Source organism: Rosa chinensis, chromosome 6 (assembly GCF_002994745.2).
Source record: "Rosa chinensis cultivar Old Blush chromosome 6, RchiOBHm-V2, whole genome shotgun sequence".
Lineage (NCBI taxonomy): Eukaryota > Viridiplantae > Streptophyta > Magnoliopsida > Rosales > Rosaceae > Rosa > Rosa chinensis.
The window spans coordinates 46,147,450-46,163,263 of NC_037093.1; the positions used below are offsets into that span (position 1 = coordinate 46,147,450).

The 15,814-nt window shown below is 35.4% G+C and overlaps 1 protein-coding gene across 2 annotated transcripts; it reads right to left on the minus strand.

Annotated features, from left to right (window-relative positions):
- Positions 1-5,111: 5,111 nt before the first annotated feature.
- On the minus strand, positions 5,112-8,182 carry LOC112171423 (WUSCHEL-related homeobox 6). Of its 2 annotated transcripts, none has more exons than XM_040507857.1 (4): positions 7,983-8,182; positions 7,458-7,841; positions 6,977-7,029; positions 5,112-5,586 (listed from the first exon to the last, which is right to left on the minus strand). In XM_040507857.1, exons 1-4 carry the CDS (start codon positions 8,143-8,145, stop codon positions 5,224-5,226), a joined length of 963 nt encoding a protein of 320 aa, XP_040363791.1. In that variant the 5' UTR covers positions 8,146-8,182; the 3' UTR covers positions 5,112-5,223. The 2 variants fall into 2 exon arrangements, with proteins under 2 accessions (XP_040363791.1, XP_040363790.1); XM_040507856.1 differs by having other exon boundaries at positions 6,977-7,053.
- Positions 8,183-15,814: the final 7,632 nt, after the last annotated feature.

Below are 15,814 nucleotides of genomic sequence, written 5' to 3' on the forward strand. Positions count from 1 at the left end.
TCACCAAGGGTCTTTGCTCACCTCAGCATCTTTATCTTTGTTCCAGCTTGATGCTCGCCCCCGCCCATCAAGCTGAGGAGGGGTGTTAAGATAGTTCTTCATGTGTCGTTTATCAAGCTTAATTGCTTAATTGGTGTTAATTAGGGATAACTAGTTAATTAGTTACACCTGCATGAGTCTTTAGCTGGAGAGTTAGTGCCCTATAGTTGTGCTACACGTGGCACACTGTTATGCAATTTGGAAATCTATATATATACGTTTCTACTCATTGTAACTATATCAGAACCAATATTCCACAAGTTGTTAGTAAAAATATCTCAGTTTCTCTCTTCCATTTTCTCTCTCGCTAAGCTAATAGCAATATGTGGCTCGTGAAAACTAAAGAGGAAAATTTTAAAAATTTATAGGGTCATGTATCGCTCTTTTGTGTCTTTTCCCTCCATGCTTATAAATCTTCTAATTATCTAATTTGCTAACCAGTAAAAATTTGGCTCTTTTTTAAAAATAAAAAAAATAAAACTTTTCTATGTATTTCTATGGACCATTTTCTACTTCTTTTTCTGTTTATTTGAAGACCGATGTTTTTTTTTAAAATATCTATTTAATTGTAAAATATTATTATAATTAATAATTAACTCTCCTAATCTCCTATTTAAGTCATTTTTGAGATTTTTCATGCAGAATTTCATATCTTTGTCATTTCAGTGTATCTTATTATACTCCAAATTACTACAATCATTATATAATTAAGTTTATCAAACACTTTTTTTGAAATACTATAGGTAACTGATCATGTAAACATTTCATAAAAATTCATTAATGATTTCCATGTTACTTTCTAAATTTCCATCATTTTGTTTCGAAAATTTACTTAGATCAAATTTTCGTCGATATTTCCATCGAAATATCCATTTTTGGGCCTCTCGATATTCAATATTTTAGTCCTTGGTTTCGATCATCTCTCAGCTCCCTTGTGGAGTTTTGTCGACCTGGGCGTCGAGGTCGACCATAGGCTAATCACCCTATCAACGTAGCTTGTGATGTTTGTGATGGGTAAGTCACAAACAAGGGAGAGGATCCTCTCCTAAACTAGGCTATCTCCTAACCTACCTAAGCTTTGAAGGAGATAGCGACACGTGGTTATTACTAGATCCAATGGTCTACTACGAGCTTAGCTTTTCTTTTTCTATGTTTTTCTGTCTCGTAGCTGTTCTTCTATTCCTTCCCTGCTCTCTCCCTTTCTTCTGTTCTTCATACGACTTAAAAAAAAAAGGAACTGGGCATGTGAAAGAAGGGGAAAACCAACTTACCAAAAAAAAAAAAAAAAGAAGGGGAAAACCATGGGATTATGCTCTTCTTTTTTAGGGGATAGGAACCGGTCATGTGAAAGAAGAGGAAAACCATGGGATTATGCTCTTCTTTTTCAGGGGATATGGATTTGCGATTGGATAGTATATAAATTAAATCTGACCATCATCAAATCAAGATTTCCATAAATTGAATCAAATCGACTAATTAGCACAATCAATTACCATTGCATTTTCTCTAAAAACCTCATCTAAATTCAATTTGGTCATTTGTAAATGCTTATTTTCATATTAGATATCACACCCATCTTGCTTTCTCCATCGATCCTCTCTAGTCTTCGTACCCATCCTGAACTCAATCTCTATTTTTTTTTTTTGTTTTGGAGTTTTGATTAAATGCTCAAATTATTTTTGAAGTGCATCAATGGAAGCTAAAAGAACTAGTCCATGAATATCAATTATTTGAACGGAAATGCAAGAGGATAGAAAGGGGAAAGAGGTAAAGAGAAGATGACAAGAGATTTCAAAGATCAGTGAGAGAGAAGGTGTTGAGTTTGTCACTTTCTCTCGAAAAAGTTGAAGACGGGGTAAGATTGGAAAGAAGAAACTATTGAAGTATCTGCAAGCCATTGGATCAAGTCATAACCACGTGTTGCCATCTCTTTTGAAGCTTAGGTAGGTTAGGAGAGAGTTTAGCTTAGGAGAGGATCCTCTCCCCACAAACAATCATCCAAATTCATGGTCGGGATAATTTTCCATTGCTGTTGGTATACAGTTTCTGCTTTCTAGGGTTTGTCGGCTTTATTTACAAGTCTGTGGAACCCGCACGTACAGGTGAAGCTAAATAGAGAGACAGTGCTATGCTCACCTCGCGTCATCAATTATATCACTAGTAATTGCCACAGAATTGGGTTTCTTGTGCGAGACAGATTTGCGTCTTGCAATAGAATTATAATTAGAATGAGCAAAACAGTGGGGATGAGTCGTATAAATTTCCCTGGCATGCATTGGGCTAGAATTAGGTATTGCTCACCCCACTTACTAAATAGTCAATGCAGACTCTTGCTCTGGTTGTGTTTTTTTCTGTCCCTATCCTTGTATGTATAAGTTATAAAGTTCAGAGAGTGCAGCTAGGTGTAAATTCTCAGTCTATCTCAAAGTCGCCTAGCTGCCACTAGCCGGATAACACTTCACCATCGGTCCCTAGCTTTTACGATGCATGCAATGTAGGTTGAATGAGATCGGAAAAAGTTTCGCAGTCATCTACCATCTTCAGCGTTTGGATTTGGTACGCATATGCAAATGCATCTACTAGCTCCTCCATCAATTTTTCTTCTCGATCTCTCTAGTTTGCCAGTCATTGATGGTTAAGTATTTATTGCTCAATTATTTGGATCAACCCTCTTCAAGTTTCAACTGTACAGGATTTGTTTCACTTGAATATATACAGGATAGTACCAAGGGTTGAGGGACATGCATGGCCTTGGGTTAGCCAAAGTGATGAGGAAATAGTGGAGACCTATGTTAGGATTAAGACTATAAGATCCCGGCTAAGAATAAAGGGTCATGCGCAAGATATTGAAGGAAATTAAATACTATACATATAAAATGGGTTAGCTAGCTGGTTGTAAATTGCGTATTTAGCATTGAGCCATTGATAAAAACAAAATATAGAACAAACTTTTATTTATCAAATTAGAATTGGAACTTTCATTTCTTTCTTTATTTAAAATTACCTTCAAGATGGAGTCACGATTATTACATGTTTACAAATAAGTAAAACCCTAATTGTTTATATATCTTACGATTATAAATGTCTCAGACCACGTACATCTATAATCGTAATATTTCAGACCATGTATATTATGATTATAATTGATGTAATCGTTTATGTTTCTAGCTACTTTCGGTGTTATCAATATTATCAGTCTATTGGAGTACTTTAGTTCACTAATTGAGATTCCCCAACTATTAATTATGGTGCATATTACGCCCGGAATATATACTAGAAGAAAAGCACCTGCTCCCTATTATGGTATATTGGTATGTCTATACATGAAGGAACAGTGCTCATGTCCTCTTCTTCTCCAAAAGCAGAAATTAAACAGCTGCTACAGTACGACTATCAAGACAAAAGGTCGGCAAGTATTGTAATGACCGAATCGTACTATAGATAGCGTCATGAATACACCACGTGGTTATAATAGTACGTAACCATTGAATTTACTATTGAAATGTGATTTCTATAGTGTCGGTAAATTCAAAAATTAATATAATTATATTGAATTTTTGAATGCAATAACCAACTATTGAATTTACTAACCAGCCTATTTAATTTTTAGTTTTTACTTTACTGACGAACATTTAATGGTTTAATGATGGTCCTCATAATGTTTTATAATGGATAATCTAAGAGCAAGACGTACATCTTACTACTAGAACGGCATTTTATGATACGCAAATTCGAAAACTTGTGAACAGATATGTAAGCAATTAGCAAATTCAGTTTGCCTTCTTTCTTCATTTATTATGATAAACCAAGGGGAGGATTCAGAGTACCAACGTGCACTTGCACCAACATAAATGAATAGTTAGATTACATCAAATACATTTTTTTGGTTATTAAAAAAAAAGTTATAAATATTAAGGGTTGAGATCATGTATAAGTGTTGGGTCACTTGCACCAACATGAATGAATAGTTCGATTACATCAAATACATTTTTTGGTTATTAAAAAAAAAGTTATAAATATTAAGAGTTGAGATCATGTTATAAGTGTTGGGTCACTAGCCTTAATGAAAGTTAAAATTCAAGGATTCAACTTGGACTAGGAGACGGTGGAGTCTTATGTATGTAATTCCGAATTTTATTAGGTACTTAGATCTTGACTGCTAATTAGAGAGTAAAGACCTACTTACAAATCTACCGTAGGTGCTGCTGACACAATAATTTTGTGCTTCGTTTGGTTCGTGGAAAGTAAGCATCGAGAAAGAAAAGTTGTTCATTTCTTCCTTTATTGTATTCATTGCAAACTTTTTAACAGTTTTCCGGATAACTTTTCTTATGTTAACAAACATCAAAATGGAAAGTTCTCGCAAATTTCATTTTCCTTCAATTTCCATAGGAAAGACAAATGAATTAATTTCCTTTCTACGAACCAAAAGAGGCCTTAGGTGATTAAAGGCTGCAGCCAGCAACAAACTCTCTCTCTCTCTCTCTCTCTCTCTCTCACATTAGGTGTCTGTAAAGCTCATATACATTATTACATGTGTGTTAAATTATTGGTGGAGTCATATATACATCGTAATGTGCCAAAGTTAAATAATTGTTGGAGTCATATTTTGCATTGGGCTATGATAACCTAATTCATTGTTGTTATCTCTATCTTTTAGATGCCATAGTGCATAATGTGTTTACTCTATGGTATAAAGTGGAATGATTATGATCGGACCGATATACACACATATGCAAATACATAAACAATAACTCTGTTTATAATCAGTGTGACGCAATCTTCAGCAGCATTACTCAACTGTTCTATCGCCTGCATGATACAAACAGAAAATGCAGGACCAGGCAAATTTGATCCTGATCTTGACATATGAGAGCTTGCTAGTTATGCATATGTATTGACCTTACATTTTCGATGGACTTTGACAATACAATACGATGGAGTTTTATATATAGAAACAGAAAATGTACGCTAACAAACTAAAGAAGAGGGACACAAACCTTACTCTTCCTCTGTGTTTGAACAAATAGAAGAAATAAAAGTGGGAAGAATAAGCAAATACAGAACCGGCCTGATCATTAAGATGTGCTACATTATTCCATGAAAGAGAAGACACGCATGCATACTATTATTACATGAATATATAGATTCCTAGCTATATGCTCCCTTAAATGTTCAAAGAAACTAATAATATTGGTCTGCCATGAAATTTGAAGTAGTGTCCGTGCTGGTTCTGCTCATAGGTAATTTGGTATCCTTAGCACCCTTAAGAGTGTCACTCTCGAGTGGAAAGAGCTTAAGAGTTTGAGTTTCTCTGCTTTCTTCTTCTTCTTCTTCTTCTTTGTAAATATTCGGTGCAATCAATAGTACCATACCGTAGTCGTAATCATAATAGTGATGAAAGTCCAAGAGCTTTCTGTAAACTAATGTAGCTGACTTGTTTATGTTTGAGGTCAGTCCAGGTGAATCGATGTGTTCCATAAGTAGCCTGGAGGAATTGCTTTTCACCATGCTCATCATCCGCTCTTGTAGTACTGAAGATGATTTCTGAGGACATATAGTAACAAATGAAACTCACGTAGGGCCTCAATAGCCTCAATCCTAGGTGTCATGTCAAGTAAGCAAATACAAATTTTTATTTTCAATTCCACATAATATATATTGCCAAATTATAATCTTAGAACACCAATTTTACCCTTTTATATTTTCTTTTAGATTTTAGGGGGTGAATCAATGACATTAAAGAATTTAATTAAAATTTGAAATATCTTTCTTCCCTTCAATTAATACGTATTCCTTCATGTTTTAATTTAATATTTAATTGTGAGAGAAAAATTTAGTGAAAATAATTTATTATTAGATCCACTCTTAAGTCTTAACTCTTTCTTCCAATGTTTTTCCATCACTTATTAAGAGAGTTAAATATTACTTAAATTACTAGATTTTATGTATTAAAATTACGATATCAATATATTCTCTTTCCATTTATGTGGATCTAATTTAATTTATTTTTTTTAATACGGAATCCAATTTAATTTTCTACTTTCCTAATTAACTTATTAGCATAAGGATGATTAGTTATATTTTATTAATTTTATTAAATTTATTTTCAAACAACTTTTTACTCGGCATATGGAGGTATCTCGCTCCACCTCTGGACTTCGCCTAACCCAAACAAAGTATACTCTTGAATTTGTATCTAATCCATCCTGCCGCCTATATCTCCAGGTGCCAAGCTATCCGCCCGCCCTGACGACCTCGGGATTTTTTTATTTGAAGCAAGCTGCTAGAACTAGCGACACCACAACACCCCAATTAGGGGCGGATCAATAACCACCTAAATTATAATTAAGATTATACTCTCATTCTAAACCATTAGATCATATAACCATTAGGTTATAGCTGAGATTAAAAAAAAATATCTTATTTGTTTTTTAAATAAATATATTTCATTATATATGTGTGTGTGTATTTTTTGGATGAAATATATATATATATATATATATAATTCATATCAGCTTGAATATGTATTTTTCACATATATTTTCATAATTTGCAGGAACCCAACAAACTCTAAATTCATATACTTGTGTTATGCAACTCTATTGATCGAATTACATGAAATACTTTCTATTCATGATTGAAGAAAAAAAAATTGTTTAAATCTAAGCATGAGTGTAATGAAAAGAAAAAAAGAAATAGAAAAAATACTATTTTTTTATTTTAAAAGTAAGCAAATAATTTAGAGCTATTAGATTTTAGAATGATAAAATAGTCTTTTTATTCAACTATTACATAGAATAAGTGTGATGTGTGTAGGTGACATGACATGACAACTGGGATTGAGACCAATAATCATTTTCCAAAAGTAAATAACACATTCAATAAAAATCTATACTTTTTTGAGATTTTGGTTCGATATACGGTATATGCTTACCTGATTGGTAAGAAGAGTGAAGCTTGGTAGTGTTCGCCTATTCTGCTGCTCAACTTCAAAACAACGAAGAAAGTCAGCTGCAAGGAAACAATTTCCATAACTTGTAATAATCTGTTAATTAATTTTTGCTCCCGTTCAACTATATAGAACCAATAAATTTACAAGTCCTTGTACTTGAGTGCCCGTTCAATTAATTAGGTTCTCCAGCTCTTGGCTAGAGTTTGCTGACTTGCCTGGTGAGCGTAAAGCACGGGTATATTATTTGTACTGAATGGTCTTAATTATTGGTTATGTCTCTCACTCTCCTCTCCTCATAGCATAGATATTCAATATGGTACATACAGGTATTGAGCCGTAGGTGACCTAAAGGAGGTGCCTCATCAAGTGTTGAGCCCTAATCCCCCTATTACCGGGGGAGCCTTGTGTCAAACACATAGATTAACTGCATGTTAATAATAAAATGATGCTTATTCAATGGTACCTCCTGCAGATTCTTTGTCCCGGAGACTGCTAATTGTGTTCTTAGTCAAAGCTTGTTGTTGTTGTTGTTTAGAGTCAGACTGATGCATGGACATGAGTTCACGGCGTGTCTTCTGCCTCTCCCTGGCTCTGCGGTTCTGAAACCAGTAGAATACATTCTTGCCTTCAACCCTCCCATAGTTTCGAAGCCGTGCAGCCACCTGTCGGATTTGTTGGGCCGTCGGTGTCTTGATCCCAGATCGATACAGCTCTTCCAGATGCATTATCTGCTCCGGGGTTGGAGTCCATCGGGAACTTCGAGGAGGAGCTGCAGCTGCCGGTTGTTTATCACTATAAAAACAATCACTGCTATGTCTGCCTTGCTCATTCGACGTCACTGGAACCACTGCATGCACATGAAATCATACTATCACCTACCCACAGAATAATCAGACCATCATAGTATAATATGTATATATATGTGTGTGTGTGTACTGTAATCATCTATATATGATTGTGTGTGTATATATAAATCATCGGTACGTACTCTGATGGTGGTGGTTGAATGGTAACAAAGGGATTTGGGTCATGTTGGAAGTACAGCTAAGCTTTGGAGTGAGTAGAGGCTGAGGATATGCAGCTTTGATCGAGAAGTACTCAGGCAGAACCCTAGTTTTAGGGTCTCCACAACCACCGCTGCTACCCATCATCGTCCACAACACTGGTAGTACTTATTCAAACTATGAGGGCTAACTAGACAAGGGAATGTTTTGAATCATGAGCAAAGATGGGAAGGGGATGGAGAGAGTCGAGTACACGTGTGTCTATATATAGACATAGTTATATGTAAACGTGCAGGAATAGCGGAGACAAAGATAGTAAATGGCCACAAGGACGGTTCCCAACGGCAGAGGCAATACGGTAATCTTCAATGCACTAAACGACAATGAAAGTTAACTGAGTAAATAGAAACTGGAACTGCGGGACACGCGTCGCTCTTTCGTTCCTCTATCCTGTATACGACGTCGTTGTCAACATCTACTCTGAGCATGAGCATAAAAGTTCAACCCTTGGGATCCAGCTGTCGCTCTCCGGCAAAACAAAGAAGCAAACTATTTCTCTAAATTTGGCCTTCATTCAAGATTCTTGTTTTAGTGTAGGTTGCATATTAATTTCCTCATCAACCAAATTCTAAGATTACAAATTTTTTGAGGGAAGTAAGATTACTAAATTTACTATATAAAAGAACCCATAAAAGAATCTTAAAGAATAAGCTTATTATAATCCTGCTTTATCTTCTATTTATACCTTCTTACCAAAAAAAAAAAAAAAAGTCTTATGTTATCTTCATGTCTGATAGTTGTTTCAAAAAAATAAAATAAAAAGGATATGATATTTGTTTCAAAAAAACTAAAAAATTATCTTGTTTCCACGGCCACAACATGGAATTCTTACCACTAAACTACAGCCACAGCGTTTTATGTTTTTTTTTTTTTGGTTGAGAAAATAAGAAATTCCATTAATCCAAAAGATTACAAAGACGGGGATGACATTGTAAAATCCCAACTACTCTAACTAGAAAATAGGACATACTCATACCCCTACTATAGAATCGGCGGTTACAGATACCATGAGCCGATAGGGGGCTCAACTCTAATCACATGAATCACCCTTTCTTCCAGGCTACAACCGATCAACTTTTTCCAAGAGTCCCGATACATCCTTACAGCCAACCTCAAGAAAGAACTAATCCCCTTCCACCCCATATACCAATACCGCCAGTATACGTGCAGAGACATCTCCCCATTACATTGACAACAAGAAAACATCGAAATTAAAACAATTAGTCCCTGGAGATGACACCATAACAATGGCACAACCAATAGGGAAGACCACCAAAACCCTCGCTCAAAGGAGGAGGGACTTATTAAAACTAACCAAAAACTAAAACATAAAAACCTAATAAAACAAAGTACTAAGCTATGTTGAACCATTTCCATCTTCCTCACCATTGACAACAAACCACCAGCAAGCCGCCATGAGTGTAGCCAAATGAGCGCACCCCACCATCCTCCTTGGCTGAACTCATTACAGACCCATTGTGCAAATTCGTCCCAAACTGACCTAAAACTAAACCGACTTCCAATCAATTCGAGAACCCCTTTCAAAGACTTGAAACTCCACCTAGCCTTCGCCTCAGAAAAGAGACCAGTGCCATACAATCCATGGCCTGCCGCCGCCACGATCTGGTCACTGACCACCTTCCCGTCACTGATAGCCGAGCTCCAGTCACTGATAGCCGAGCACCTGTCACCAACGTCTACGCCACTGCTTGAGGTAGAAGAAAAGGCATACACAGCCAAGACCACCGAAAACCAGAGAAAAAGAAGAATCCTAAAGCCCCAGGAACCCGTCCGGCCACACCCACCACTCGTCGACGAGGCAGGAAGCCGCCATCAATGTGGGGCACCGCCGGACAGGCCACAATAGGGCTGGGTTCGGTACGGTACTGGAGCTTATGAATCAATACCATGTATCGTACCAACTTATATTGGTATGCACAAAACTATACCACTACCGGCCACAAAATCAGGTATACCAAGAAGTCAGTATACCGATTTAATCGGTTAGTTCGGTACGGTTTGGCACCATCCCGAAGCAGATGAATGGGGGAGGAGGAGAAGAAGAAGAGAGCAGAAAAAAAAAATGAAAAAGGAGAGCCCAGAAAGAAGAAAGAGGAAAGAAGAAAAAGAAGAGACGGGTCGGGAAAAGAAAGAAGAAAGAAGAAAGAGAAGAGAGTCAGAAAGAAGAAGAAACTAAAAAGAAGAAGAAGAAGAAGACAAGAAGAGAGCAGAAAAAAAAAAACTAAAAAAAGATAGTCCAAAAAGAAGAAAGAAGAAAGAAGAAGAGAAGAGTGTCAGAGAGAAGAACAAGAAGATAAGAAGAGAGCAGAAAAAAAAAACATAAAAAAAAGAGAGTCCAGAAAGAAGAACACAAGAAAGAAGAAAGAAGAAAGAAGAAAGAGAAGAAACGGGGAAAGAAAGAAGAAAGAAGAAAGAGAAGAGAGTCAGAAAGAAGAAGAGAGAAGAATAAAAAAATGAGTATTGTAGTATTATACATGAGTTCGGTACGGTACGGTATACCGTGTATATATGAAAATTCAAACCATTACCGTACTGTGTATGTGGAGTCGGTACGGTTATACCATACCAAGAGTTCGGTTACCGCAATGTTGGCTACCAATTTCTTTGATTCGGCATGGATGCGGTTGGTACGGTTTTTCTCGGCACAAAATGCCAGCCCTAAGCCACAACGCTAACCGCTGTCTTTCCAAACCCTAGATCTCTCTCGCTTGTTTTCTCGGAGCAACGAAATAGATGGTGGACTTATTTCCTTCACGGGTGTTTCACAGCGTTGTATGTTAAATTCAACATAATCAATAAAACATTATGTATTCCTTTTACGACCACATAACAATTACTTCAAAGCAAGCAATAAGTTGGGGGTTTTCTCTTTAATTTCTTCTTACCCTTAAGTCTAGAAATAAAGGTTGAGGTCTCTGATTGAAATAATTATGTCTTTCAGGATGTGCTGCGATAGACTCCCTAGTCCCCACAAAGTAAATAGAAAAGAAAAGGTCTGCAAAGCAAAATGATAAGAACGAAATCTCATCTCGAATGCAAAAAGGCAAAATAGACCATCTTATATATGGTTTAGGGTACTAGAGCTATAGCAATCTACATGGACCATGGTCTATATTTATACAGGATCATCTTGTTTTGTCATAGCTCTTGCTAGCTCGAGTCACCCTACAAACAACGATGGGCGGAATTTCCTTGAAAGTAGCTGGTAGTTGATCAGTTATTACTTGTTATTATTATGTTTGCACACACATTAAAAGAGGCGGAGCGAGGTTAGGGCCAGGTGGAACCCTCTAGTTGAATATTTTGAAAAAAAAATTATGTAATATGTAGGTTATATTAATTAGACTAGATATTATTGGTACCTGTTTAATGATATGTTATTGCACTAAATTCTAAATCTATTTGACATCAATTATTCAATCAATGAATCAATGCTTTCTATTCATTCTTACTTAGTATATGTTAATCAAGTAACGATTCTCAATCAATTCTTTTGCGTAGGGTATTGCCGCAACTATTTTTTAGGTTTTCATTATTCCTCTCTTGTGAATCAGTAACGAGTTTACGAATGACTGTTTGATTTCATATATTGAGAAAGACTTTCTACTAGTATAGGGGTAAAGTTATGGTATGTTAACATTTCTCATACATCAACTATTTTGACCACTTTAAGGACTCGTGTTACCACTTTGAGGATTAATATTACTATTTTGAGGACTCATACAGTAAACTAAGAAAATTTATCATTTTAAGGACTCATGTTACCACTTTGAGGACTAATATTACTATTTTGAGGACTCATGTGGTAACTAAGAAAATTTACCACTTTAAGGACTCATGTAACCACTTTGAGAACTAATATTACTATTTTGAGGACTCATTTTACCACTTTTAAGGCAATTGTATACATGTCATACGTTAACACATTGTAAAATTTTCCCTAGTATAGATGATGAGACTATCATGAAACGATTTCAAAATATGAAATTTTGTCAATGACAAATACCATTGTAATAGATAAAAATTAAATTTAAAGATTTTATATATTTTAATATTATTAATTTTTTTTCTTTTGTGCTCAATAGACTTGAAAGTGTGCGCACACAATTTTTTTTTTTTTTTGTGAGAGTAGATCTCAGACGAGAAAATTATAATCTTGCTTATAGATTTTTAAGGATTAAGATTAACTTTATTAATTATCAATTAATTTTCGATGTGAAATGCATATTACTTCATTATGGTATCAGAGTGGGTTATCCCCACATGTACTTATCTTACAGTCACACAAACTCCATGTTAGTCGTGGACAATAAATGTTAGTCAATATTTATTGTCCACGTATATGGTTTAATAAAACCTCCTCACACAGTTTGAACATATAAATCTCACGTGAGATATTAAAAACCTTATACATGAATTTGTAAAAAACTTTGGTCGAAAATTCCAGATAGTTTCCACGTGGCATGGATGTGGTGTCTGCATCAACTTGTATCTATCATTAATATTCGTCATAAATATAATGAAGACGCAGTCGACGAACGCCAGATTAGACGTTGCCATAACTTGGCTGTCCGTAGCTCTATACATTATTGTTCTCCTCATAATTAGTTTCTCCAATTTATTCTCATTTACATCTCTCGGTCACGCGCCAGCAACCATGTCAGCTTCTGTTCCTCTCTTATTTCGTTAATTTTCAGATCATTATTGGCATGCTCAACGATCGGATGACATCACCGCCATGAATGTTTGGCAATAATAGCAGACCCATCTTTGTCCTATTTCCTTCGTGTCCCATTCATTTGTATCCTGCATGCTAAATTGCTAACCGCTTGGCTCCTCAGACCGTCTTCCAGCCATTTTCCCATTTGTGGCCTACTTCTCTCTCTCCCTCCATAACCCATTACACGGACTTAAAAAAAAATAAATAAATAAATAAAAAATTGGCCTACTAACATTTTGAAGGCCAAATTTGGCTTCCCATTTCATGCCAAATGGTGGGTTCCATCTGTTTTTTATTTTTTTTATTTTTTTATTTTTTATTTTTTATTTTACTAAAAGACTAATTAAATATAGAAGTCTTTAGGGCACCCATAATTTACAATGTCAAATAATAAGGCTCTTGAGGCCTCTGGAGAAATACTATATATGTATGTTGCATGTACTTGTAATGTATTTCAAAGACAATACGCTATTACGTATTTGGGTCTGGCTGCGGAAAAGATACGAGTTCGAAAATTATCATCAAGCTTAATTGTACAAATGAATCACAGGATGCACTTATGTCATCAAAACAAAAAAAAAAACCTGAATGCACGGAATGTAGTGGACCTATACCATTATAATAATATATACACACCAGACTACGTACAATATTAGACATTCGTGAATTGATTGTGGCATTAAATATGCAGAAAATGTTTATGGTTGTGTTCTTTAAACACCAGCTTTGATTTGAACTTTTGAAGGAGCTTAAGAAGGTGAACCACTGAGCCAAATACTTGATTAATTGATCTATGGACTGATCAGTACATGTTTAATATGCGACATCTTAATAGATGATCGTTATCATCGTTAGCTAGCTCGATCATAAAGCTTCAGCAGATCGAGCAGAGAGCCATGGATTAAGCTGGCGACGACCAATTAGCTAGTAGTGATGTAGTGTATGATTTTAAAAATATGGACACTACAAGAGAAGTGGTCTTTTCTGACCACGTCTTTACGACGGATCCTACTTTTGGTTGGAAATATCATTTTTTCCGACAAAAAAAAATTGTCCGTCGGAAATACAGTTTTTTGATGGACATTATTTCCGACGACCACCAATCTCTCAAAAAAAGTATAGATTTTGGTTAGAAATAATTATTATTTAGCGGGAAGTTTTCCCGCTAATTACTTTTCCGACCACACTGAATATCGTCGGAAAATAATAGATCATTTTCCGACGAGACTTTTTTGTCGTCGGAAAATATATGTAATATTTCCGACGAAAACACTCACCGTTGAAAATAGTGAGATTAGTTAATGATATAGCATACGCCCAGTATTTCAAATGAATTCCTTAATAAATTATAAAACTCATCAAGACGTTAACATAATATAAAAAGCAAATAAAAAAAAATATTTAGGCATCATTAGCATGGAAGCAAATGTAGGTATACAAAAACTACCCAGTTTTACAAAGAATTATTACGATATGACAAGAAATTAAATAGAATATGCCCTTATTATAAAATAGCAACAACTTTCTTAATTTTCGTCAGATAAATCAGATGAGTCATCAATAACAATGGTTGATTTTGGACAAGACTTTACTTCAGAATCATCAGCGGTGAGATCAATAGGGTAACGAGGGTCTTTTCCGGGATAACACCAAGCTGGTAAAACTCGGCCTCCCGGACAAGTAACACCTGAATATTGAGGTTCCACCTTTATAGCCGGTAATGGAGGTGCAACAGGTTGAACACCATTGATATACTCCAGTCCAAGTGATGGGTTAACTGGATGCACTTTTACATCAGCATCTATTTTGGAGTTATAAAAATAATCACCATCTGGAGGAAATGTAGAGCGAATACGAGCTGGTCCATGATAACGTCGACTCTTACTTGGACGCCTAGCAGACATTGACAAAATTATCAGAAAGATTGCAGCAAACAGAGAAGCAAATGAAGATGAAAAGCAACTAGTATTAATAAGTCTGAGAAAGTTTTACAATTTGTCGATATCTGTATAAAAGACAGAAGCCCTATATATACAAGTTAGGTGCGGTTGTAACAATGCTCTATATTTTCTCTCATGCTCAATTTGACAGACCTTAATTGATTATTTACCTTGACTCTGACTCTTTCTATCTCCGTAACAATATATACCGTTTGCTATTTTTGTTTTGCTTTTGACTTGACCATTGTAGATGCTAAATTTTAGTCAACTTATATGAACTATCAATGATAATATATCCATATATTTTAGATTCAGAATAAATAAATATTTATTTATTTCTTTATATGACACAAAGCAACTCCTATCAGCATAACTTGCCACAAAGTGAGCAGTGTTATTCAACGAAAAGAAAAATTGGGAAAACCACATTTGGATTTTCTAGAAGGACGTTAGCCTGCAAGGGATTTTACCTAGTATTTAGGAAAATTTGAAAACTACCAACAGCCACTTTTTTGTTTTGTTTTACCTATTCTTTATGAGCATCCCAATCTTATTGGGATACTTTAGATTATTTGAAGAATTATAAACGTTGAATTTGGATTTGAATTTGTTTACATCCTAATCAAAAGCATATATAAAGGTTGCAGTATTGGGATTTTGAAGTATCAAATTTCTGAGCCACCCCTCACATGACACAAAGATATCCCCTCACTCTTTCAGATTGCATGTTAATCCGATTCTTTGACTACAAGTAGCTAGTTATTTGTTTCTACTTATCTCACTCAAATTGGCCTCAAATCCTATTTTGCTTTGTGATTTTAGTTTCAATTCTATTGGGTATTTCAAACTTTCTCAAACTGCGTATAGAATTGAGGAGGTTGCTATCGAAAAAGGGCAAGTCGACTCTTTGTTCCTTTTAACTTTTCTTTTGTCCCTTAGTTTGAATTAAGTAATTAATCACAGAACTAATTTTTTTTCTTTCTATTTGGCTAACGTGGCAGAATAACAAGCTTAGGTGAATTAGGTTTGTAATATCATAGAGTGCTGGCTTCAATTCCACACGCCAAGAAAGGTA